The sequence below is a fragment of the Triplophysa rosa genome, linkage group LG11 (genome assembly GCF_024868665.1).
Source record: "Triplophysa rosa linkage group LG11, Trosa_1v2, whole genome shotgun sequence".
Taxonomy (NCBI): domain Eukaryota; kingdom Metazoa; phylum Chordata; class Actinopteri; order Cypriniformes; family Nemacheilidae; genus Triplophysa; species Triplophysa rosa.
The window spans coordinates 12,289,465-12,313,272 of NC_079900.1; the positions used below are offsets into that span (position 1 = coordinate 12,289,465).

The 23,808-nt window shown below is 38.9% G+C and overlaps 3 protein-coding genes across 8 annotated transcripts; 1 reads left to right on the forward strand and 2 right to left on the reverse strand.

Moving 5' to 3' along the window:
- Positions 1–180: 180 nt before the first annotated feature.
- Positions 181–7,211, reverse strand: ddx42 (DEAD (Asp-Glu-Ala-Asp) box helicase 42). Of its 3 annotated transcripts, none has more exons than XM_057346610.1 (18): positions 7,096–7,211; positions 6,604–6,825; positions 6,338–6,494; positions 6,200–6,258; positions 6,005–6,041; positions 5,343–5,495; positions 5,106–5,210; positions 4,912–5,031; positions 4,621–4,797; positions 4,372–4,500; positions 3,198–3,297; positions 3,010–3,057; positions 2,819–2,916; positions 2,446–2,722; positions 2,109–2,335; positions 1,903–2,013; positions 1,705–1,806; positions 181–1,565 (listed from the first exon to the last, which is right to left on the reverse strand). In XM_057346610.1, the coding sequence occupies exons 2-18, from the start codon at positions 6,813–6,815 to the stop codon at positions 993–995; spliced, it is 2,685 nt and encodes an 894-aa protein (XP_057202593.1). In that variant the 5' UTR covers positions 6,816–6,825; positions 7,096–7,211; the 3' UTR covers positions 181–992. The 3 variants fall into 3 exon arrangements, with proteins under 3 accessions (XP_057202593.1, XP_057202594.1, XP_057202595.1); XM_057346611.1 differs by having other exon boundaries at positions 7,085–7,211; XM_057346612.1 differs by lacking the exons at positions 6,005–6,041; positions 6,604–6,825; positions 7,096–7,211 and having other exon boundaries at positions 6,338–6,379.
- A 124-nt stretch (positions 7,212–7,335) lies between these two features.
- On the forward strand, positions 7,336–19,195 carry strada (STE20 related adaptor alpha). 2 transcript variants are annotated; one of them, XM_057346615.1, is made up of 13 exons: positions 7,336–7,450; positions 8,286–8,355; positions 8,533–8,590; positions 11,435–11,463; positions 14,111–14,213; positions 14,330–14,451; positions 14,599–14,707; positions 14,811–14,934; positions 17,349–17,520; positions 17,613–17,717; positions 17,798–18,051; positions 18,147–18,189; positions 18,288–19,195. In XM_057346615.1, the coding sequence occupies exons 2-13, from the start codon at positions 8,344–8,346 to the stop codon at positions 18,441–18,443; spliced, it is 1,287 nt and encodes a 428-aa protein (XP_057202598.1). In that variant the 5' UTR covers positions 7,336–7,450; positions 8,286–8,343; the 3' UTR covers positions 18,444–19,195. The 2 variants fall into 2 exon arrangements, with proteins under 2 accessions (XP_057202598.1, XP_057202599.1); XM_057346616.1 differs by lacking the exons at positions 7,336–7,450; positions 11,435–11,463.
- Positions 19,196–19,312: 117 nt separating this feature from the next.
- On the reverse strand, positions 19,313–23,768 carry rnf113a (ring finger protein 113A). Of its 3 annotated transcripts, none has more exons than XM_057346617.1 (11): positions 23,697–23,768; positions 21,979–22,087; positions 21,747–21,823; positions 21,442–21,540; positions 21,172–21,279; positions 20,953–21,062; positions 20,389–20,495; positions 20,063–20,152; positions 19,885–19,978; positions 19,603–19,709; positions 19,313–19,506 (listed from the first exon to the last, which is right to left on the reverse strand). In XM_057346617.1, the coding sequence occupies exons 1-11, from the start codon at positions 23,751–23,753 to the stop codon at positions 19,439–19,441; spliced, it is 1,026 nt and encodes a 341-aa protein (XP_057202600.1). In that variant the 5' UTR covers positions 23,754–23,768; the 3' UTR covers positions 19,313–19,438. The 3 variants fall into 3 exon arrangements, with proteins under 3 accessions (XP_057202600.1, XP_057202602.1, XP_057202601.1); XM_057346619.1 differs by lacking the exon at positions 23,697–23,768 and adding an exon at positions 22,387–22,648; XM_057346618.1 differs by lacking the exon at positions 23,697–23,768 and adding an exon at positions 22,217–22,648.
- Positions 23,769–23,808: the final 40 nt, after the last annotated feature.

A 23,808-nucleotide genomic window follows, 5' to 3' on the forward strand; every position in this document is an offset into this window, starting at 1 on the left:
GCAACAGGTGGATGTTGTTCGACATTTATTACGCAGATGGAAATCAGGATGTGGGTACTTTGTATTAAGTGCTATACTTTTGCTTATTTTAATTAGACCGTCAAGTTAAAACACAACCAATCATAAAACATAGCTGCACTTGTTTTTGTGTTTCTTCTTTTATGAATTCAGAAACATAGCCACACACAGATTTATACTGCAGACAGTATCGAAATAATAAAGCTTATTAAGCAAACAGATTTCTTCACATGGATCATGATCGTAACAGTTCAAACACAGTTTATGGTGAATTTATCCTTTTTCTCTCCATTCCAATTGTATTGTGATTAGAATGTGTGTACGAATCTAGAATGTGTGGTTGCATGTTAAACTTGATTCAATATGACCTATAATATATGCTGGACAGCACAGAGACAGAATGGGACAGTTTGCATCTCATGAGACACTTTATGAATTCCTATAACAAGTCATGTCAATCACCTTCTAAAAAGTTTGAATTCAAACTATTAAGCGCAAACAAACAATACAAATAACACAAGACTACAGATGAATATAACAAATAAAGGAACAAAAGAAACCGTGGTCATCGAATCATGTTTAGTTTTAAAATACACTGGAGAATCTTAGTCATAAAATAGATGGTTCACAAATACATTTGCAGTAGAACACAAACAAGTTCTCAAAGTAAAAATATTTTTTTTGTTCTTTATGAAACACAGTAAGTCAACATTTTCTTATCCTGTTTTTCTTTTTAGAACAAAAAAGAGTGACAAATCTGCATTTTAACACAGCATTTGCATGGTTGGGCCTTGTTTCACAATGTAGTCTATTACACATCTTACAGCTCTCATTACAGCTCTAAATGCCTAAAACAACCTCAAAATGGATTTATTACATGACAAGAGTGTGGCTTTACCTCGCAGACGAATGCTTGGGTGATTGACTCAGCTATCTGATCTGAGAACAGTTGACTGCTTTCTGTACACTTGCCCTTAATTGTCCCATCTACTTTTCTTACGTTTTGGGGGATCAGGAACAGCAAAGCTGTCTTTATGAGACCTATCTGCCGCATCTCTTTCTGACCGTCCCTCTCTGTCCCTATGACCTCCTTCACCGTTTCGACTATCGCCATGGCGATCTCTGTGACTATCACTATGACGGTCCCTTTCCCCGTAACGATCACGGTCACGGTCCCCACTGTGCCTGTCACCATGACGATAATGACTATCCCCATGACGACCCCTGTCGTCAGCATTCCTATCGCTACGGTGCCCCTCTCTGGAAGAAGAGCTGGAGTAAGAGTCTGATACAGAGCTTAAGGAGCCGGCGCTGCTGAATCCACTCATCTTAGTGCCTGAGCTGAGGGCAGGGGGTGGCGGCATAGAGGAAAAGGAAGAAGATGATGAAGGCGGGGAGGGCATGTGGGGTCTGTCAGGCACCTCGGGTACTCCTGAAGGCAGAGAACTCAGGCTTCCTGCACTGGTCCACCCAGAGGAGCTGCTGGACTTTGTGGTGAGTTTGGGAGGTACACCAGATGCTGCCACAAAGTGATTTTTGTACTGAGCCTAAGAAAGCAATGAAAGTCCATGGGTAAGGTCAAATATCTAGGTTGTTTAAAGTGTGATTTTGTATTTTATGGCCAAAAATGCTCTTTGAACAGCTTCATTGTAGTTTGTTACAGTTTGAAGCTGATGAAGAGAGTACCTGAAATGCTTGCTTCATGGCAGACATGCGATCTCCCATTGCTCCAGTGGAAGGCTTGTAAGCTTCATAGTTACCAAGAGCACCACCACTACCACTGCGTTCCTATTTCGGAAGCAAGACAAAGGACAAAACATGGCAAAATGTGACTATGATAAACATATTATTAACAAATGCACATAAAAACTCAAGTGGACTTACACTGGTATCAGACCCAAGGCCAGGTCTCTCTCTGTACCCGAGACCACCACCTCCAATGTTTAGCTTCTTTCCTTTCCCTCCCTTGAAGCGGGATTTTCTGAACCAAGGACTCTTTTATAGAGTAAATGCAAAGTTTGTATAGCATGCATACAGAAAATCAATGAAACATGTTTTTGGAAAGATTTATACTACACACAATTTTATACCTGCATTGCCAGATCCAGCAGCTCCTTTGAAACACTTTGATTGGCTCCCTCCAGATTGCGAACCAGGTCACCAGCAAATGAAGTGTCTTTGTTGGTGAGCAGAGTGTAGGCCACACCCTTCTCTCCCGCACGACCTGTTCTACCTATTCGATGTGTGTGTGTGTCGATGTCCCGTGACACATCATAGTTTACAACAGTACGAATAGACGGGATATCCAAACCTCGAGCTGAGAAACAGAAGACAAGTTTAATCATACTTCTTTCAAGGAAGTGATAGCAAAAACAAATAGATCAAACAGAGGTAAATGAACAGACACAAAAGAAGTATCAAACTAACCAGCTACATCAGTAGCTACTAAGACAGGTAGGCTCTTCTTCTTGAAGTCCGCTATGACCTTGTTCCTCTCGCTCTGATCCATGTCTCCATGGAGCAGCCCCAGACTGTAACCTTCCTGGGTCAAATTTGTAGCCAGCTCAACACAGTTGGCCTTTTTAGTGACAAAAATCAGCACAGAACCAGCGGAGGTGAACTCCACCAGCCTGCGTGTCAGCCATCCCCATTTCTCCTGCCCAGTCTGTAGAACCTCCACTATCTGAGTAACGTCTTCATTAGCCTGGGATGATGTGACGATAGAGAAAAGGTTAAGCAGAAGAATTCAAATGTGCAAAAGCTCTTTTAAATACTTCTGTATAAGAAATGAAGACAGCACCTCTCCAATGTCTCCTTGCACAACACGGATCGGGTCGACCAAAATATCTCGTGCCAGCCTTTCAATTTTTTTCCGAAATGTTGCACTGAATAACAGAGCTGTAAAAGACCAGAAATCATTATATATTACTGTAAGGAATAACAGGCTGAGGTTCATTCAAGGATCAAACTTTACATAAACATAAGACTTACTCTGTCTATCAGGTCTGACATGGCTGGCGATGGATCTCACTTGATATTCTGTAAGACAGCACATATCATTTGTAAATAACATGGGGACATCACAACAAACCAAAAATCAATAGGAAAACTAACTACTAAATTGGCGGAGCGTTTAAAAAGATATAAAAATGTAAATCCATAAAATGTTTAAGTAATACCAAACCCCATGTCGAACATCCGATCAGCTTCATCAAATACCAGGTAGGTGACTCGCTGCAGAGATGTAGCCTTCTTCTTCACATGATCGATTAGACGACCCTGTGAAGATGAGTAGAAAGGTTTACTAAGAGCACTTTCACACCTGACTCATTTAGTACGGTTGACTAGAGTTCGTTTTTCTTCTTGGTACGGTTCGTTTGGGCAGGTGTGAATGCAGCAATCGCACTCGAGTGCGCACCAAAACAGACCAAATAACATACCAAGACCTCCTTGAAGAGGTGGTCTCGGTACACTTTCAAACGAACCCAAGAGCGGTTCGTTTGTGGTGAGAATGTGATCCGACCTCAATCAGACCCAAATGCAAAAAGTACTGCACTTTTTTGGAATAAACCAGCTGTCGTAGTCTGCTGTGCTGTGCATTATGGAATGAGGACAAGTGTTTGTTGACAGTTTGCACTAGCATGGCAGCCCGCGGAGGTGCGGAGCCTCATAGAAATTTGGTCTGATGACCATATTACATCCCACCTTTCGAAAACTCACAAGAACAGCGCGATATTTTCATTCTTTAGCAAACAACTCAGGGAAAGGGGGTTTAATAGATCTGTGGAACAGTGCCGGGTTAAGGTAAAGAAACTCTGCCAGCAGTTAATCCAAGTGCGGGATGTACAAGTTCCCCTGGTACGATGACCTCGATAATATACTCGGGACAAAACTGGACGTTGATCTGGTGGATGTTGTTGAGATCGCCGCTAACAATGATGCGACTGATGCTAGCACAGTTGACCGGGCTAACGTTACCACATCTGACACGCGATGTTATTTCGTTTAAAAAAGCAGTTTAGGAAATACGTTCTCACCAACGAGTGATGTGGATGTTGTCACCTGACTGCATTTTGGTTCATTTCAACTGGTTCGGACCAAAGCAATCGGTGTGGTGTGAAAAGGAACCAACACCGCTGAAAAATGCTACAATGTATCATTTTTTTGAAATTGGTCCAGACTATGAACCGAACAAAAGGTGAGAAAGCACCCTAAAATCGTACACAAATAAAATGCCCTCTTTAGCCTTAAACACTTGCACAAAATATGCAGGAAAAACAACGTTCACAAATGAATACTTCCCAGATGCAAGATCTTTAATGTGTTGCATATTGAAAGAAAGCATGTTCTTACCGGGGTACAGACAACAATTTCAGCTCCTTCCTGTAGAGCTTTGGCTTGCTCCCACATGCTGCCTCCTCCATACACTGCCACTGAGCGGAGGCCATAGACCTTCCCAAAGCGCTTGCATTCAGAATGGATCTGAACCATACAGACAAGCATTACAATGAATCTCTATTAATTGCCAAAATTAAAAAATAGGTTTGCTTTCATCAACAGTATAAAATAAGTATTCTTCATTTCTTCGTTTTCCTCTCTGACCTGTTGACAAAGCTCTCTAGTGGGGCAAACAATGACAGCAATGGGTCCCTCTCCCTGTTCTAACTCCTTCTGGTCCATGATGTGCACCAGCATTGGCCAAATGAAAGCTGCCGTCTTTCCACTGCCAGTTTTGGCAATGCCAATCATGTCTCTGCCACTCAAAGCTATAGGAACCCCCTATAAAACAACACGGAATTTAAACAAGGTACAATCCAAATTACTATTTCAGTGATCCGAAGTCATAAATTTACAACTTCTGTGTTCTGTGTTTGGGAGGGGCTGCTGGCTCACCTGGCACTGAATGGGTGTGGGTTGAGTGTACTCTGATTTACGGATCTGGCTCATAAGCTGCTCATCAAAACCAAAGTGGGCAAAACTAGTGCATGGTTTAGGAGGAGCTGCGCCTGACACCTGTTAATCATGAATATGGGTTAGCTTAAAAGAAAGAGAATGATTATTTGTGCATGTATATCTATATGGTATACCTTTAGGTTCAACTTCTGCCTGAGTTCCACCACTCCAATCCCAGTCAGGCTGCTGAGTTCCTCATGCTCAATATAGAAGTTTTTCTCAAATGAAGGATAGTCAATCTACAGGCAAAACAATGTAACTGTTAATCAGAATAAGCGGATTCATCCATCTCATTGTTTTCATGTATAACACACAATGTGCTCAATCATTTAGAGGAGTCAATGTAAGAACCAGTGAAGCAGTAAGGATACCTCAGAATGGTCTATAGGGGGCAGGGGCAGGATAATCTTCTTAGTAGTAGGAGCAATTGGGTTTCCGTCGCTATCATACTCCATGTCTTCCTCTTCTTCTTCTTGGGTCAGCCCAGCTGTTGGGTTCTCTGCCATATAACGAAAATATGCTTCCTGCAAACAATACACATCCTTGATTTAGATCATGACCAAATAAGGTGGCTAATCAAAATGACAACTACAAACAATAATGAAAGTGCAAAGCAGGAATTTATATTACAACACATGAAAGAAGAAACTAAATCCATATAAAAAAATATAAAATGATGTGGAAATGCAAAATGATGATAACTTTGACACCTCAAAACTACCACCATACATGGCAGATAGTGACACCATATAAATAAATTGGCACAGATCTCATCTTTAATTAACTTTAGCTATTTTATGAATATAGAAAATGAATAAGATACTTTGATTCTGCTGTGAAAACATATCAAATGAGGTAATTTCTTTGTATAAAAACAATGCAGACTCTTTATTGCATGTCTCCATCCCAAGAAGCAAATTAACTGGACCAGCCTGTAAACTGATGTAGAACTAGATAGAATAAAATAGAAGAGTGGGGCACAGTGATTCCTGTGGCAGAGATATGAAGTAGTAACTTCGGGAGGGTCACTCACTTGGTCATCTTCCTCTTCTATGTCATCCCGTATACCCCTGGAAAAAACAAGCGGAGAAACAAAACTTCCCTGCGACTCGCTCAATCACCCAAGGAAACCCATAATAAACCCATAAACCCTCTTCTACCCAATTCTTTCTTCTATAAATATTATCCGAATAAACCCAAAATGATGTGCTTTGTGGCAGAATCTTACTTGGCATTTTTCTCTTTTTCCTTCTCTTCAAGTTTCTTCATGTCCTTTGCTGCTTGGTCCTGTCACAAGACAAATATGAATAATAAAGCAGCAGGAAAAGACAATAATGATTCTAAAGAGGATCAATTCACCTCTCACCTCCACCTCAGCCATAAAGGCATCAAGAGGATCATCCTCACTGTCTGAACCTCCTCCACCTCCTCTAGACTGGAACTGCTTCCTTGTTGGAGAGTTTTCAGCTGGTATATATGGGAGATCTGCGCTGCTCGACTCCTCATCATCATCCTCGAAATATCTATGGCAATAAAAACATTTAAAGTATCAAATGCTACTGGCTCTTTAGAAAGATACGTGACTAAGCATGCAATGCCAACTAATAGTTTTTTTTACATTGAAGCACTTACGCATTCTCCTCGTCGAAATTTGCTCGTTTTGATCCTATTTTGTAAAATGACGAAAGCTGTTGATTCTTGCCATATCCACTCGAGGGTCCCGAGCCAAATGCGCAGTGGGCCTTCTGGGGCAGAGGAGGTTCCTCTTTCTTCCCAGTCGCAAGAGCGAATCCTCCGAAGCCAAAGCCTCGCTTGCCGCTCGGACCCCCCTTGTTCCAGTTCATAGCTGGTGAGCTGTAAAACAAAGCACGCCACGGAGTTACAGATAAATTATAAAAACACAACCCATACTGCCACCGCAGTAAGATTAGCGTGTTTTGTTGTATTTCTCATCACTTGCTAGCTGACAAACAAGCGCTTTTGCTTGCAAATAGTTCTCAAGCTTTGCGTTACGTTGCGCTGATAGCTAGCCCTGTAGAGGCCCAGATGTGTTTATGCACACGTTATGTTTCCATTACTCCCAAAAGCGTAATTTGATGATCTAGTTGCTTACTTTTTATTTACCTGTCACAGATACGGTGAAAAGATCAATCTTCTGAAGTGGGTGGACACCTTATTTATCCACCGCGTATTTACTAATCAGGCTATCTCGTACACTTCTCGGGTGAGTTTTACGTCATTTACAACAGACGCGTTTTGCACTCGGTTTTATGTATGCGACGCGTTATGTGTAGAACGTATGTGCCCATTAGACCAATGGGTGGACACGAATCCACTGAGTCGGCCAATCACTGAATAGAAACACGACGCGGGCCAGCCCACTGCGAGGCGGAGAAATACGTTAGATTCTACAGAGTCAAGAGGTGCTGAAGATTTTGAGATTTATATAAGTTACGTTAACGCAAATTGGTAGCAGAGGGTAAGTTTAACGATTATACTCCCGTACTATTCATGCAAGTGAACCAGATCTTTGATATTTTTTCTTTTACTACAGAGAATACATCTAGCTAACTTGGCTAACTAAATTGTACCGCACTAACGTTGGTCTGTAAGCCTGCATTAAGTGCATTCCATTTTAATTTGCAGTATTTACTTATTAGAAACTCTTAGAAACTATAGTGTTTTTGACCGTTTGTTGTAAATATTTAAAGGGATACTTCACCCAAAAATGAAAATTCTGTCATGAATTAGTTGTTCCAAACCTGTATAAATTTCTTTGTTCTGTTGAAAACAAAGAAATATATTTGGAAAAATGTTAGCAACTGACATTTCTGGGACTTCATTGACTACCATAGTAGGAAAAATTACAATTGTAGTCAAAGGTGCCCTAGAACAGTATGCTTTCCTAAATTCTTAAAAATCTCTTGTAATTGTATCAATGATGCTCCAGAAATGTATTCCAAATATCTTTTTATGTGTGTTCATCAGAACAAAGAAATGTATACAGGTTTTGGAACAACGTGATGGTTAGTAAATGATGACAGAATTTTCAATTTGGGGTAGATTCTTCTACAGTATTTACTAAAGTTCATTGATTTACTATAGTTAATACTGCAGAATATACTATAGTATACATTAACAAAGTACTATAATATTCTACACAGCATATTACAGTTGACTATGGTAACTAAGTACTGCTAAATAAATCTTATTTCTGTTACTAAACGTATAAAAGAGACAAAATGTTCGAAAATGTATTTCAAGAAGTAATGTTATGAATCATATATTTTTCTGTCATTTTTATTGTCTTGCAGTTTTTACTCTTGCTGTGGTTTAAAAGTATTGCTACCCCTTTCATCATCTTCAGGATCCATGTCTTTTTTGGTGCGTAAACTTGAATAAAAACTTTGTTTTGAATTGAGTTATGTGAATCATTCTATTCAATTCGGATGTATTGTATTGTGGTATTTAAATTGTTTTGGAGTCACCATCCTGAATTCCTGATATAAAGGATGTTGCAAAAATGCATATGCGCTGAACACTTATTTGTATTTCTTATAGCGTTGGGTGTCAGAGAAACTCAGTGTGGAAAGCCTGAGGGATCTGGATGTATTTGGAGGTGAGTTTATTTGTCCAGCATCACATGTGGCTGTGCTTCTCGTATGTTTTTCGGCAAACCCCACCTGCCTGAGCTTATTTCACTACAGCCAGGGTGAATGTGAAGGGGAGTCCTACAAACTCAAGATCACAATCAATTCATTTACAATTGGCAAATTTTTGGACATAGATCCCCTCATAGTCAAGTATGCAGACCCATAGCAAATGAAGATCATCTGCAGATCGCCCATGATCAGAAGCAAGCAATACATTTGCAAAAGCAAAATAGGGCTCGCAATCAAATTTCCTGCTCACTGTTTATGTTGCTTGTGCTCAAAAGCTTATTCAGTGGTTTTGTAAAATTGTGTGACTTGAATATTGTAAAGCTCTGTGAAACTCTGTTAAAAGTAGGGCTGTGTATTGGCAAGTGCCTCCCGATACGATACAGATCACGATAGATGGGTCACGATACAATATATTGCTATGTATTTCGATACGATACACATTTGCAATATATTGCAATACTTTAAATAGAAAATGTAAAAAGTAGAGCTAGAAATACAACATGCTGTGCACCACCGGGGGTTTTCTGTAAGGTTAAGTGTAAAAACATCCTTACCTCTGCAGAGTGGCCATGATGTGCGATGCATGGACCTTTAGATCAGAGGTTTGGCTTCTCAAACTGTGGATTGCGCCCCTCAAGTGGGTAGCACAGGGGAATAAGGTGGCTCACGCAAGTCACTTGGCTGTTGTGGTGCATTACAGTTAAAACAGTGAACATGGGCAGTATAAAACCTCTGGTTCATCCGTGCTGTAAATGTGCTGGTGTCACATCCGTGAAAGCACAATAAATGTCATTGTTACTTTTCTTAATAAACTTTCTGTCTAATGCACTACAGCAGCCAAGTGACTTGTGTCATGACTTGTGAAGCCTACAAACAGCATTATTTTATATAACTCATTACTCCATGACTTATTCAGTTCTCCTTCATAATTAGTTCTCCTTCATAATTTGCAGCGTCTCTGTCATGATGACTAATGATTGTGCTAACATCAGATTCTGTGTGTCCTTGACTTTTTAATCTCCCTGTGGTGATGCATTCGTATGTACTGTATAGCTGGCTGTGATGTAGAGTTATGTGTTGACAGATTGCTTCTAGTGAGTCACTGCAATCTAACAGATTATTTTTCAAGGTGGCCTGATCTTTAAAGGAGCTATAACACACACAGAGAGAGTTAAGCATGCATTCTGTGTAATCTGTCCAGAAATATTACAAGTACAGTATAATTGAGTGTGACTGTGAGATTTTACTTATACTGACTATCTTGGAGAGAAACAGTAGATGTCAAATTCTTTTTATAGCATTAAACTTTTTTATGTCTGTGTTTAGTTAGATCTGACTTAAATTTATATTTTACTACATATACCTTAATATTTTCTGTGATAAAGAGTAAATAAACCAGGTTGTAGTGGTACAGGCAGCAGTAACTGAATGTCTATGTAATATCTATGTAAATATGAAGTAGTGAGTAGTGAGCTGAATAAAAAGTTCAGCTTTTGCTGATATAGTTTGCTTCATTTTAATTCTATGTGGCTTTTAAGTTAGGCTGTATGACCAGTGTTTTGATTACTAGATCTACCTACCTTAAACTGATTTATAATCCAGTTGGGCAGTGATTGTTTTTTGACATTTCCATCTGCTTAGTTGCTTTCAGTAATTTTGCTGTTGTCCCATCACTGCCCTGTTCATGCATGTTACTTCATGTCTGCTGTGAAGACATTTCTGTTTGCTTTTGGCTGCTGTCTGTGTGTTCCTATGGGATTGCGTAAAAGAAGGGTTGATAAGCAAGACAATGTTGCATCTTAAAGGAGTCATATGGCGCGAATACATGTTTTTCTGTGTCTTTGGTGTGTTATAAGTTGCCCATGCATGTATTAGACACGTAAAATTGTAAAAACCAATAAAGTGTCGGAACAAAAGATGCATTCTATCTAAAAGCGAATGCTCAACCAGACTTGCCTGAAACGCCTCGTGTAACCACACCCCCACAAATCCACCTCAGTTTGTGGTATGATTTGACTAAGACCGCCCAAATGTATACACAAGTAAGGTGGGCGTACCTGTCAGTACAATTGCTTTGGAACCTGATGTTCCACAATGGTAAGAGGCATTACATTTCCGTCACACGCTTGCAGTATTCGACCAATCACTACGCACTGGTTAACTGGCCAATCATAGCACACCTCGCTTTTCAGAGCCATGAGCTTTGTAAAAAATCTGCGCATTTCAGAGAGGCGGGGCAAAGAGGAGGTACAAACATGCACGGTATGTGGAAAATACAGCATTTTTGAACCTTCAATCGTGTATACATTGCATTACATCTAAAACAAACGATAATATTCGTTATAGCCGTGTCATATGTCTCCTTTAAAATATAGCATAAAGAAGAAAGCAAATTTTAGTATGTTGATTTCTATTGGAGTTGATCCTTTATGATAATGTAAAAAAGTGTGATGATCACTACTAGGATATATATTTTATTTATATGTGGTCTAAATTTCTACATTATTGATTTAACATGAACTGATTTAACTGATCATGTGTTTGTCATATTATGTTTAGGGCTTTCCTTGCATCTTTTTTTATTTGACAATCAAACAATCAACAATTTGAAAATTGCTTTAAAAATGAAAAATGTGATTAAATTACACAACAAATTTACAGATTGAAAATAAATTGTAAATAAGCCTGTCTCAGAAAATGTTCCTATGATGTGTCTTCAAAATTGTCAAACCTATTTTAAAAGCAGACTGTTTGTTTGTATGTGTGTCTTTTGCGTCATTTACACGGTTTCTCTACGCCAGAGCAAATTCAGGCAAGCCCTCTAAGGAAAGTAAGTGTGGTCAATCTGAAAGCTTTTCCATCCGCCTGTTTGTGTGGACATGCGACAATTGAGCATGTGAGATGGCGTGTGTGCTCAAGTAAATGTTACGGATGTCAGATTAATTGTGTGTGTGTACTCATGTGCTCGGATGAATATAGCCCTCTGTGATCCTGTGTTTGCATGCATGCTCTCATCGTGCCGCTGTGACACTCATTTCTCCTCACCTAGCCAGATGTCAAAAGTGTGGGCCCAGAGAGGGAAAAGAACATGCAGCTTTCAAGAAAACTAGGTTAAAAGTAGTTTATTATTTATTGTCTAGGAGTGCTTGCAAAGCCAAAGGGAAGTAAAAGCCTGGGGTTCAGTTTAATCTAGCACTTCATATAATTTAATTGAACAAATTTGGTTCACCCAACAATGAAAATTGCTTTAAGATCTACTCATCCTCGTGTTGTTTGAAATGGGTATGATGGAACACAAAAAGAGTTATGTTAAATGTCCAGACTGCTCTTAATTCCAAACAAGGCAAGTATAAAATGAGCAATCGAGCTGTCCTGTCCAAAAAGAACAAAGAGAGCAAAAACGTTGTCTGTAAGACCTCTGCTCTATATTGCAAGTCTTTTAAAGCCATACATTCTGCGCATTATCATCCTAATACAGATTTGTGTGAGGCAAGTAGATGACAAAAATCACATTTTTGGGTGACCTGTCTCTTTAAGAAAGCCTTAATTCAGCAAAGATAACAGAATATCTGTTAATGGCTCTGTCCTCTGCACTTTTCTTGGTTAATTTAACGTAATTATGAGTTAGGCTTTTAGGGGCTTTTAGGAATTTTTGTTTTGGTATATTCTATGCTGCTGCTACTTCGTACGTTATCTGCTAAATGAATTAATGTGAGAGGTCAATATGACCTTCAAATATGAGTTCTAAACTTTCCCTCATCAACTTTCGCTAAGAAGTGTCGATACGTCTCAAAGACATCACATACCAACACCAGGAAAAATAGTGATGATGTCACTGGTCACTTGAGTATGTAAAGTGGGATTGATATTTATGGTGTTCTGGGAACACATAGGCTGATCGCATCAATGCCTGAGCTTGCCGCACTGTTCACTTAAGGGGATAGGTCATCCACAAGTGAATATTCTTTTGTCATTCCAAACCTGTATGACTTTCTTCAGCAGAACACAAAAGAAGATATTTTGAAGAATGTTGGTAACCAAACAACACCTGCCAACATTGACTTCCATTGTATGGACACAAAACCACTGAAACATTTCTCAAAATATCTTTTGTGTTCTGCAGAAGAAAGTCCTACACGTTTGGAATGACATGAGGGTGAATGAATGATGCATAAATGTTCATTTTTGGACAAATTGTCCCTTTAAATAGTCCTGCAAACACTCCAGAGGGCATAAAATAATTTGTTTTATGAATAAGATTTGTATGTTCTCCATTGACAGATATTGCTAGATGTGTTTTTGAATCATAGAAAACTCTCGTGTGAGTACAATCACTTGAAGCTTTTTATGAGATCATGTATGACTATGATTAAATGCAATACAGTTGCGCAGAAGTATACTTTGTGCTTATAACATGCTTTTGCTAATAAGCCGAGTTTTGTGACGCAACCCATGCTGCAATTTTCATTCTTTCTGTCTTGTACCAAGTTTCATATACTAAAAATGTGCTGTTTCTCAGTACTTGATGTGTATGACAGTCAGAAAAGCTTTGCAATGGCTGGGATTTCTTAGCATATGCACAGTAAAATCCCTTTCCCTCTTCAAAACCAGCTGTTGGTTTGTGCTGTTGGTCTGTCAACAGTGATATCAGTATGTGTCTGTGATTGGATGTATGGATGGATCATGTTTTTCTAATACACTGAAACTGGTTGCATTGACATTCATAGTATATCTGCTAGACATCAGATCTCCAAATACTGTAATGCATTTGAAAAAAGACTAACCGGCACTTATGTTTGTTCACACTCACAGATCTTGTCAAAGGTTAATGCTGTCACATTGAAAAACACTGTTTCTGTTTCACGATAGTGTCATTTAAACGTCCAACCACACTGTTGTATGCGCACTTGTACAGTGGCCCCTTAAGCTATTTGGACACTTAAGGCATACGTAAAAAGATTAAATGTCATTACATTAGAAACAAAATGTAAAGTGGCACCTGCTAACAAAATATAGCTTCAGCATTTCTTGGAGATCTCTTTCTTGGCTATTTTTGGAGTCATTTAGTGGAAGTATGTTTAAAATGTCCATGTATGTTTTGCTTTAATTTGGAAAAGTATATAATGTGAACAAACACTTGAACAAAAAAAATGATATTTTGTTTTCTAATGCAATGACATTCATACATTTTAAGTAAGACTTAAGCTTCCAAATACCAGACTCACAAATGCACCTGTCAGGGTTCACCTGACCACAACATCACAATTCAAATATATCCTCCTTCGGTGTGTTAAAAAGGATTTGATTGTGTTGAATGGGTAATGCAAATGTTCTAGGACCCGGTCAATTTGCAGGTGTATTTATTTAACTTCAACAGTAACGTAGAGGATTTGAGTAAAGAAACGTTGCTCTGTAAGCATTTTTGTGGTCTGCAGTGTGTTGCCTCACTTGACTAATGATTTCATTTTTTGGCTCAGGCCCATGAGGACAGTCAGGAGTCTTTGAACCCTCTTCCACACAGGGACACCATGGAAAGCTTTTTACCAGACAGCAGCGCTTACGAGCTGCTTATTGTCATAGGTGAGTTCCAAACTACCCAATCATTAAAGCATTTTCTATAACCCTATTATAAATATATTATACCATATTATAAAACCGCTATGTGTCTATAAATGTACATTTGTCTGCATGTGTAGGTCGGGGTTTGGAGGACTTGATGACAGTTAACCTGGCCAGGTATAAACCTACAGGGGGGCATGTGGCCATCCGACGCATTGACCTAGACTCCTGTACCAATGATATGGTGAATTACTTACAGGTCTGTAGAGGAGTTCTGTTTCACAATCCTCCAATGTTTCTTAGTAAAAAAGAATCTAAATTATTAAATTACAAATAAATGCTATTATACTTAAAGAATAACAGAATATAAGAAATAATTAAGTTGAGCACACGTTTACATTTTAAGGGTGAACTCCATGTCTCAAAGCTGTTCCACCACCCCTGCATCCTCCCATACAAGAGCGTCTTCATTGCTGAGAATGAACTGTGGGTGATCACACCCTTCATGGCCTACGGTTAGTTGAGAAATTTATAAAGTCTGAACACAGTACCGACTATGTCCAATAAAGCAAATATTGCTTATTATTTATTTGTATTTCTCCCTATCTTCTCCATCAGGATCAGCACGAGACTTGATCAGCACACATTTTGCTGATGGCTTGAGTGAGCAGACAATTGCTTACATACTGCTGGGTGTTTTGAGAGCACTGGGGTATATACATCAGATGGGTTATGTTCACCGGTGAGGAATACTCAAAAGTACATTTTAGAAATATGTACCATAGTAGGAAAAAATTCTGTGTAAATGTCTTTGTTCTGTTGAACACAAAAGAAGATATTTTAAAGAATGTAGGAAAGCAAACTGTTCTGGGGCACCGTTGACTACCATTGTCATTTTTCCTACTTTGGTAGTCAATGGCAGAGGTGGACGCAGTACACAACTTCCTTACTTGAGTGAAAGTACAGATACTACTGGTCAAATATTACTCCACTACAAGTAAAAGTTGTAAAGACAGATTCTTACTTAAGTAAAAGTACAGAAGTACGTGCTTTTAAAAGTACTCAAGTATTAAAAGTAAATTTCCTTTATGTCAGTTGTGCATTGTTTTATTGTCTTATACCTTATGCCCCTGAAGCAACCTACTGAATACACTGAGTAGCTCACAGTATCAGTTGTATTAAAGGAGTAGTTCACTTCAAAATTTGCCCCCATTGACTTTCCATAGTCGTTTTTATTCCTACTATGGAAAGTCAATGGGGGCAAATTTTGCAGTGAGCAACTCCTTTAAGAGCTTTATATGTTTAGCACACATATGTTTAGTTTAGATATAATCCTGTATGATCATTTAGCCTAATTATTCTCATTAGCCCCCTTGGCCTATATTTTTTTATGAGCAGTGTTCTTTTATTTTGTATATTCCCTTTACCAGTTTTAGCAGCAATTTACCAGTAAGTAGTAAGGTTCTTGTAAATAGTAAAGTGTAGAAGCCATGTGTTTGTTGGATTATTACCATAATTTAACTACAAACATAAACTATAGCTAGTATAATGAATATAATTAAACTATGGTATGTTTAGTTGCTGTGGTTTTACTAAAGATTATTAATTGGAGTATGGTTCCTATATTTAGAAAATGGTAAATTTGTGGATACTGTGGTTTTACTGCAAATACCATCCCTGCTGAAAAAAAATAATGAATTTTTTAATTAGAATCAGATTTTTAAATTAAATTCCTCTTTGTAGTGTGTTTTGGGTTTTATTCCAATAGGATTTACCATCCCACCAATAGAATCCATCACATACAACACCCTGCTGAAAAAAAAACAATAGAACCCCAACAGAAACAATTACAGAAATTCTAATGGTTTACAATAAAATACCATTATGAACCATTAGATTTTTCCATTAAAACCATTACAAAATGCCTTTTTGTAGTGTGTTTTGGGCATTATTCCAGTAGGATTTAACATCCCACCAGTAGAATTCATCACATACCAGTAGAACCATTACAGTTTCCATTTAAACCAATACAAATCCCTTTAAAACCAATAAAACCATTATAACTTCTTTAATGGTTTCTAATGATTTTTTCAGCAGGGTGCAAGTATCCATAGTATAATTCCCATAATAACCATTAAATCCATTACATTTTATGTTGTATTTTGGGCAGGGTTCTATTGTTTTTATTTCAACATGAATACTTCAACTATAGTTACTTGAGTAAAAACATCATTCATTTTCCAAATCGCAGCAGATCAGAAGTTAACACGCACGTGTAGCTCAAGGTGTATGTGATGCTTATTTACCGTTTAGCCGTTATGCCGATCATTTTCATGACAATGTTTCTACGATCTTTGACTGATCGTAACCCACAGATGATTACACCACACTTTAACATGTGCCTTTTTCGTCTTTTAATGTTCTATTTGCCTTTTAAGAGCGCTATCAATGGTGTAGCAGCGCCTATACGTTTACATTAGTTCAGCGGGGAAGATCCCAGAGTTGCCAGATTTGCGTTAAAAAAATCTGCCTAATGGCCATTGAAAACTTGCCGGAAAACCGCGAGCATAGAAAAACTGAAATACTTGGCAACAATGAAAGGTCCTGGCAGATCGCAAACCAGATAAATTGCGCACACAGGAAACCCCGCTGCATAGAAACCACTTTCTACTTTTGGACCTTTTTATAAATGTAGTGGAGTAAAAAGTATGATATTTGTCTTTCAAATGTAGTGAAGTTAAAGTACAAGTACTCAGAAAAAATAATACTCAAGTAAAGTACAGATACTCAAAAAGTGTACTTAAGTAGCCTACAGTACTCAGGTAAATTTACTTCGTTACTGTCCACCTCTGGTCAATGGTGACCAAGATCTGTTTGGTTACAAGTATTCTTACAAATACAGTATCTTTCTGAGTAAATGATGACAGAATTTTAATTTCCTTTAATTATTATAAACATTTTCCTCGAAACTTCCCTGTTGCTCAGTGGTTAGAGCATTGCGCTAGCAACGCCAAGGTCATGGGTTCGATCCCATGTTTAGTATAATGCAATGTAAGTCACTTTGGATAAAAGCTTCTGCCAAATGTTTAAATGTCATAAACATGGATGTTAAATGAAACCAGTATGTGACATCTTTGTTATTTTGTGTGTTTATAGAAGTGTGAAGTCAAGCCATATCCTGATTTCAGCAGATGGACAGGTGTATCTCTCTGGTTTTAGGAGTATTTTCAGCTTGATCCGTCATGGTCAGAAAGCACGTGTTGTCCATGATTTCCCTCAGTACAGTGTTAAAGTATTACCGTGGCTCAGTCCTGAGGTTCTGCAGCAGGTATTCATTCATACTTTACACATCATCATACCTGTGGATTAAGGTTGTTAGTTCCATTTCTGATTATGTTTTTATTCTCATACATGCGACAGAATCTTCAAGGATATGACTCCCACTCAGACATTTACAGTTTGGGAATCACCGCATGTGAGCTGGCAAACGGACACGTGCCCTTTAAAGACATGCCTGCCACTCAGGTAAGGCAAACTCTTGCTTTTTATTTTCTCGCTCATGTTATGCTGTTCACACTCGCTCATCGACCTTCTGTCTGTGTTAGATGTTGTTAGAAAAATTAAATGGTACAGTCCCCTGCCTGCTGGACACCACCACCATACCCCCTGAAGAGCTTAGCATGAAGCCGTCTCGCTCAGGGGCCGACTCTGGGATCTGCGAGGGTCCCAGCACTGGTGGAGCTCGCCACACTAACGGAGAACCCTCATCCTCCTCTGGGGGAAACCCCTACAGCCGGACCTTCAGTTCACATTTTCATGCCTTTGTGGAACTCTGTCTGCAGAGATACCCTGAGAAAAGGTACTGAGAAAACAACTTGTGCTTCGTAAAGGTTTAAAACAACATGGGATGATTGAATGTTTATCTTTGGTAAACTATATTTTGTTTTACCACAGACCTTCTGCCAGCACTCTGATAGGTCATTCATTCTTCAAACAGGTGAGTTTTAACACCTTTTGGGCAAATGTCTGACATAACAGTGCTCACTTTAAATAGAAAGTAGCAATACATTCATTGTGCTCCGTGTGACATTTCAGATAAAGCGCAGACCATCTGAGGCGCTTCCTGATCTCCTGCATCCAGTTTCTCCAATGAGCAGCCTGGAGTGCATCCAAACTCAGGATTCCCCCACTGGATTGGCCAGTCTGGACTCTGACCTCAGCCAGCTGGATATTGATGATTGGGACTTCTGACATTGAATGCATTAAAGGACTTGATGGGAAGGGCTTACTTGCTATAGTATTCTTAAAGGAAGTATAAGATAAAAGCGCACCAGGGAGAAATCGAGATTTTAAGGATTTGTTTCTTCAGGGGGAAAAGGGGAAGGCTTGTGCTAATGTGAATGTGGTCTATTTGTTATAGCCTACATAGATTATTTTCAAAGAAGCTACAAAGGACTCGGGATTGTGTCTTCTTGTCTTTGCGATTTGTGTATATCATTGCAACTAAAAGGGGAAACTTTTTCCTACAGAAGAATGAAAGCCAGCAGTTTCCATAGCATTGCTAATGCATTCAGATTGAAAGATGCATGAAGTTGAAAGCCTGAGGCATGCACTCCTCACTCATGCCTACATTTTGATTATTCATCCAGTCTTGCCATGTAAACCAAGAAGGAAAAGGTTCAATTAAGTCTTAAGATAGCACTGTCTAGTCTTTGTGGAGGATGAAACCATGTAGTTCTTTGAAAGGGGTGTTCGAGAAATCTCTCAAGAGCAGTGATTACGAGGAACAAAAGTGAATAGTGGAACCACCAGAATACTGAATTTGTTCTACTTTGACCATTTGGTGCAGTCGGCCATTTACAAGTATCAATTCTGTTGTATTTTTTGCTGAGATTCATTTCTGTTCTTGGCATGTTACAAAAAGTAGTACTTCAGTCTACCGTTCTGTATATTTTAAGAAAATCTTTCAATTGGTCAAATGAAATAAATTGCAATTGTACAAACGTCAGCACATTGCTTGTTACATTGGAGTCGTTTCTAAACATGAGTTTTTGCAATTATGACTTTTACACATAGTATAAAGTTTAGTTCATAGAGATAGCAGAGTCTTTTCTTAGATTTAGAAATTAAAAATGGTAAATGGAAAAACATATACATGTTTATTTCAAAAGTTTTGAAAATGTACAGCTCAGGGAACCTGAAACACTATAATAAAAGCATGATGGCGTTGGGAATGCTATGCGGTGCTAGTCATCCTCATCTGACGGAGGCTGGTCAGCAGCTGCCTGGCGTTTCTGAATCTTGGCCATGAGCTCTGAGAGAGATATAAGAAATAGTAATGAATAAAAGCTGAATTGTCCACACAAACACCCACAATAAACTCAAGTTACATTTTCAAAGTACCAAGTACCTTTGGCAGGATTGAAGACTCCATTGGTCTGCTGGTTACAAACGTAGCAGCGCTTTGACTTCCGGTAGTGCTGGAGAGCACAGCTCTCACAAAAGTAGTGCCGGCACCTGTAAAACAAATATACATGAACTGCAGTCAAATATGTATGAACCACATACAAATGTACTGTCCCAACAATTTGGACATTTATAAAGCACAAACTGCTTTGTGCTATAGTACAGAGTGGGTAACAGCATTTGCAATTCAAACTTGCCATGGTTTGATGGAGAACTTTGGACTTACTTTGTAATAATGGGGTTCTTAAAAGAGTCTCTACAGATGAAACACTTGAAGGGAAAATCTTCCTCGTCACTGCTCACTTCATAGTTCTCGTCATCTGCGAGGTGAACATTCATCATGATATACATCGTAGAACTAAATAAACCATGTTTTGAACGCACCGTATTGAAAGGTTACTCACCATTTGCACCATATCTTCCCTCTTCAAGCTCTCGTTCGATCTGCCAGCCGTGCTTGTAGTCTGAGCGGTCATGAAGAAACTTACAGCTGTCTGAAGATACAAACAATGATGTAAGTGCTCCTGCATTGTAGACTAGTAACATGCGTCTCAATTGAGTCTCTGCTGACCACTTAAGGAAGAGTCTCTAAATTGACTACATACATTGCTCACTACAACAAAATGACTAGTTTAAGTGGAATTCTTAATTATGAGTACCTTAATTGTAAACCTTAACATACACTTCAAAATATGAAATTCGAAACCATTAGTGCAGTTTGCTAACTCACCTCCAAACCCACAGAAACCAGTCTCTTTATAATCTTTACAAATGTCAGGCTGGTAATCCCACCTCACTGTGGCTCTGAGGTGCTCAGGGGCTCTGATAGGTCCTTTCCTGTCATATACACAGTGAGACATTTTGTCCGATGTATAAAATGTTTTGCAAACATTGTGTATAAAAAAAAGCTTTCAACTTTTGCGTTGATATTGTTCACCATAATGGTCAACTATTGTTTTTTTTATTATTGTGCTTTATAGACCTCTTCGGATGATGTAAACAACACTATTCTTCCTTCTTGTTTGTTTTTTAACACCACACAAACGTTTGAACAAAATACAACCAACAAAATATTTACAGTATAACCAATTTAAAATGTTAAACATATATCTTTGAGAGTTTATTATACATGCAAGATAAAAAAAAAAAAACATAAAACTGAAACCGGAAGTGCTTCTGCACCAGTGTTTACATCTTGCGAAGTGGTCTATAAAGAAAACAAATCACATGCTGTATCATCTACAAGTGTGTTTTCTCATAACAGTTTCTTTGACCGCCAAATATACTGACTTACCTAACCATACCAGAGGATGCATTGCCCATAGTGGAATCTTTTGGTTTAATGAATTTGTGATAGTTGTTGATGCCACGATAAATCTTATCATCATCTTTACCAGATAGTTCCTACACATAAAACAGAAATGTCATTATGTGGTGGTGTTGGCTGCCTATCAATGTCAGCCTTTATAATATTCATATATGTGGTGTCAGCTGACAAATTATTCGTCCTCACCTCTTGAATCTTCTGGCTACGTTCAAAGATGGCCTGAGCGTCTTTGTCTCTCTCTGTGTCCAACTCATAAACAGCAGTGGCCCCCATGTCATCTGGTCCTTCTGGTTTCTGAAACATACAATACACAAATTACAAGAAACAAACCTGGCAAATGTTTCAGCAAACCTTTCCTTTAGATGGGAAAGATCAAAGTCATTTAAATCATAATGAGTGAAACTTTATGTTTTCATTCATGTCTAGCAATCAGTCATATGGAAAAGCACGACTCACCGCTGACCGAGTAGACTTGTAAGCCACAGTCACACTCTTTTCCTCTTTTTCTTCTTCACTTTCACTTGATGTAACTGCTTCCCTCTCGACTTTCTTTGTCTATAGGGTGAGAGGTGTGCAGTATACAAACAACTGAGAATTAATTGAGATTTCCAGAATATCAGTCAAGTGAAACATATGCCAAATTTCAGATCCACGCAGTATTTACAATAACACTGACACACGTGGCTGCAAGGTAAACAAGAACTTTGTGCAAGGCTGATAAATCAAGATTTCATCACAAACACTTGAAAAAACCGACTCACTTTTTGAATCATGGGATTCGCAAGAGCAGCTTTCTTCTTTCTGACCACAGAACTGCCGCCTTCGTCGCTGCTTCTGTCTGATACATACAATAATCATGAATATCGATTGGTATGTCATGGTTTATGCAGTGTCTCTAACGTTACAGTTGTAATGCAGATCACACTACTACTAACTAAACGAAAATGATCAGTCTACTTGTGTTACTTATCGTGAAAAACAAGTGCGTAATACCTTTATCGCTGTCACTAGCATTTCTTTTGCGTGCCGAAAATTTCTTATTTGATTTCTTGAAAAGAAACTTGCAGGTTGTTTTAGGCTCTTCAGATTCCGCCATCTTTGACTGCATAAGAAACACACCATTGAGTAAATAGGAGTGAAACTTTTGTCATAGTGCCCCCTGTTGTTTGGGGGGAATTGGTTAAGTGTTTGGTCAGTGGTTCAGAGAAGCCACATATTTTTACATTCTTACAGTCGGAGAAGTCTTATGGCTGGAATACACTTCACGACTTTTAAGATCTGAACAGATTTGTAAAAACTAGGCATCATACACTTGCCGACTTTGTAAACAGTTCATGCTAAAATACACTACACGACTGGTATCATACACTAGCAGAGTTTCCGAACGCAACAAACACGCGCCTCGTTGCTAGGAGACGCATGACCAACGAAACAAACATGGATGTGCTGAAGATAGGTGCCGTAGGCCCTGGCCCAAATGGCGCACTTGCGGTCTCGTGGACTTAAATTGCGCGTTCTTGCCAAGTCTACGAGTATGTAGGGTGTCCCATTTGTCTTTTTAGCGCTCGGAAGTCTGCTCGCGAGCGCCTCCTTTGTGCCCTCGATGCGGTCTTCGGCGAAGCCAGCATTGACGCAGACTCCACTGAAGTCCCCTACCCAGAAATCCTTGCGAACGCCCAATCCCAGAACGGATGGGAGGAGTGTCGTGGATGTCAGACATATACGTAAACATGACGGATACATTTTTAAATATGTTTTGATAAAATTCTAAATTAATTTATTAATTAGTTACTTATTCATATTATTGCTTATTTATTTTCTATTATGCCAGCTATTCAAGAATAAAAACTTTTAATGCAGTGCATTTTCTTACTTAAGGTAATAAGCCATGTTTTGTTGTAGATTTATATTGTCTCTGGGCTCTGTAAAGCTGAACAACACAGCTTCTGTATTATAGAGAAATATTAAATAACAACATATATGCATATTAAGAACACATTATGCACATTAAGTATAGTGTAAACAAATTAATAAATATACATTCATGACGTCATGACAAATTAATGCATTACAAACATAAGTATCTATTGCATAATGCTCGGGTGGCATATCAACATATGAAATACAAACATATGAAATACAGAACAATAAAAACCGGCAGCTCCACTCCCAAGTAACAACAGTTGGACAACAAGTGGTCGACTTCACGTGGCGCTGCGCAGACTGATCAGCGAATGACAACAAAGTACCGCGAGAGTGATTAGAAAGCACCGCTTGCTTTTTCCGGTGTGTTGACCTCAAGTCTGTACCAAAATGCACTCCCGTGTACCCTTATGGACTCGTGCCTAGTGCCCTATAGGTCTGCACTTCCTGACGTCACCAAGTGTGGACTCAGAGGAGGTCCTCAAGACCGGAGTGCGCCATTTGGGACAGGGCCTCTGTTTTGGTCAGCGTATGACCATTTACCACGTCCGGTTTCCGTAGCAACTCGTCATACGTTACTACGTGTTTGCAAAAATCCGAAATGGATCCAGTGCAGAAGAAAGTACACACATAGTGCAAACATATGTGATAGTGAGAAGAATAGCGGAGCTCAGAGCCGTGGCTGCCATTCGCATGTGTTTCGAGTATTTAATACCCACCATTCAGTACACAAAAGTAGTATTACGGCAACAAAATACTTATGTTCTGCAATTTTAACAAAACTATACCTGCAGGTGCGTTGTGTGTTTATATGTTTGCAGAGCGATCTCTTTAGGTGTTGCCATCTTTCGCGTGTTTCACGCGTTTTTTGGGAGGCTAGTTAGGCTGGGTTTGTAAAGC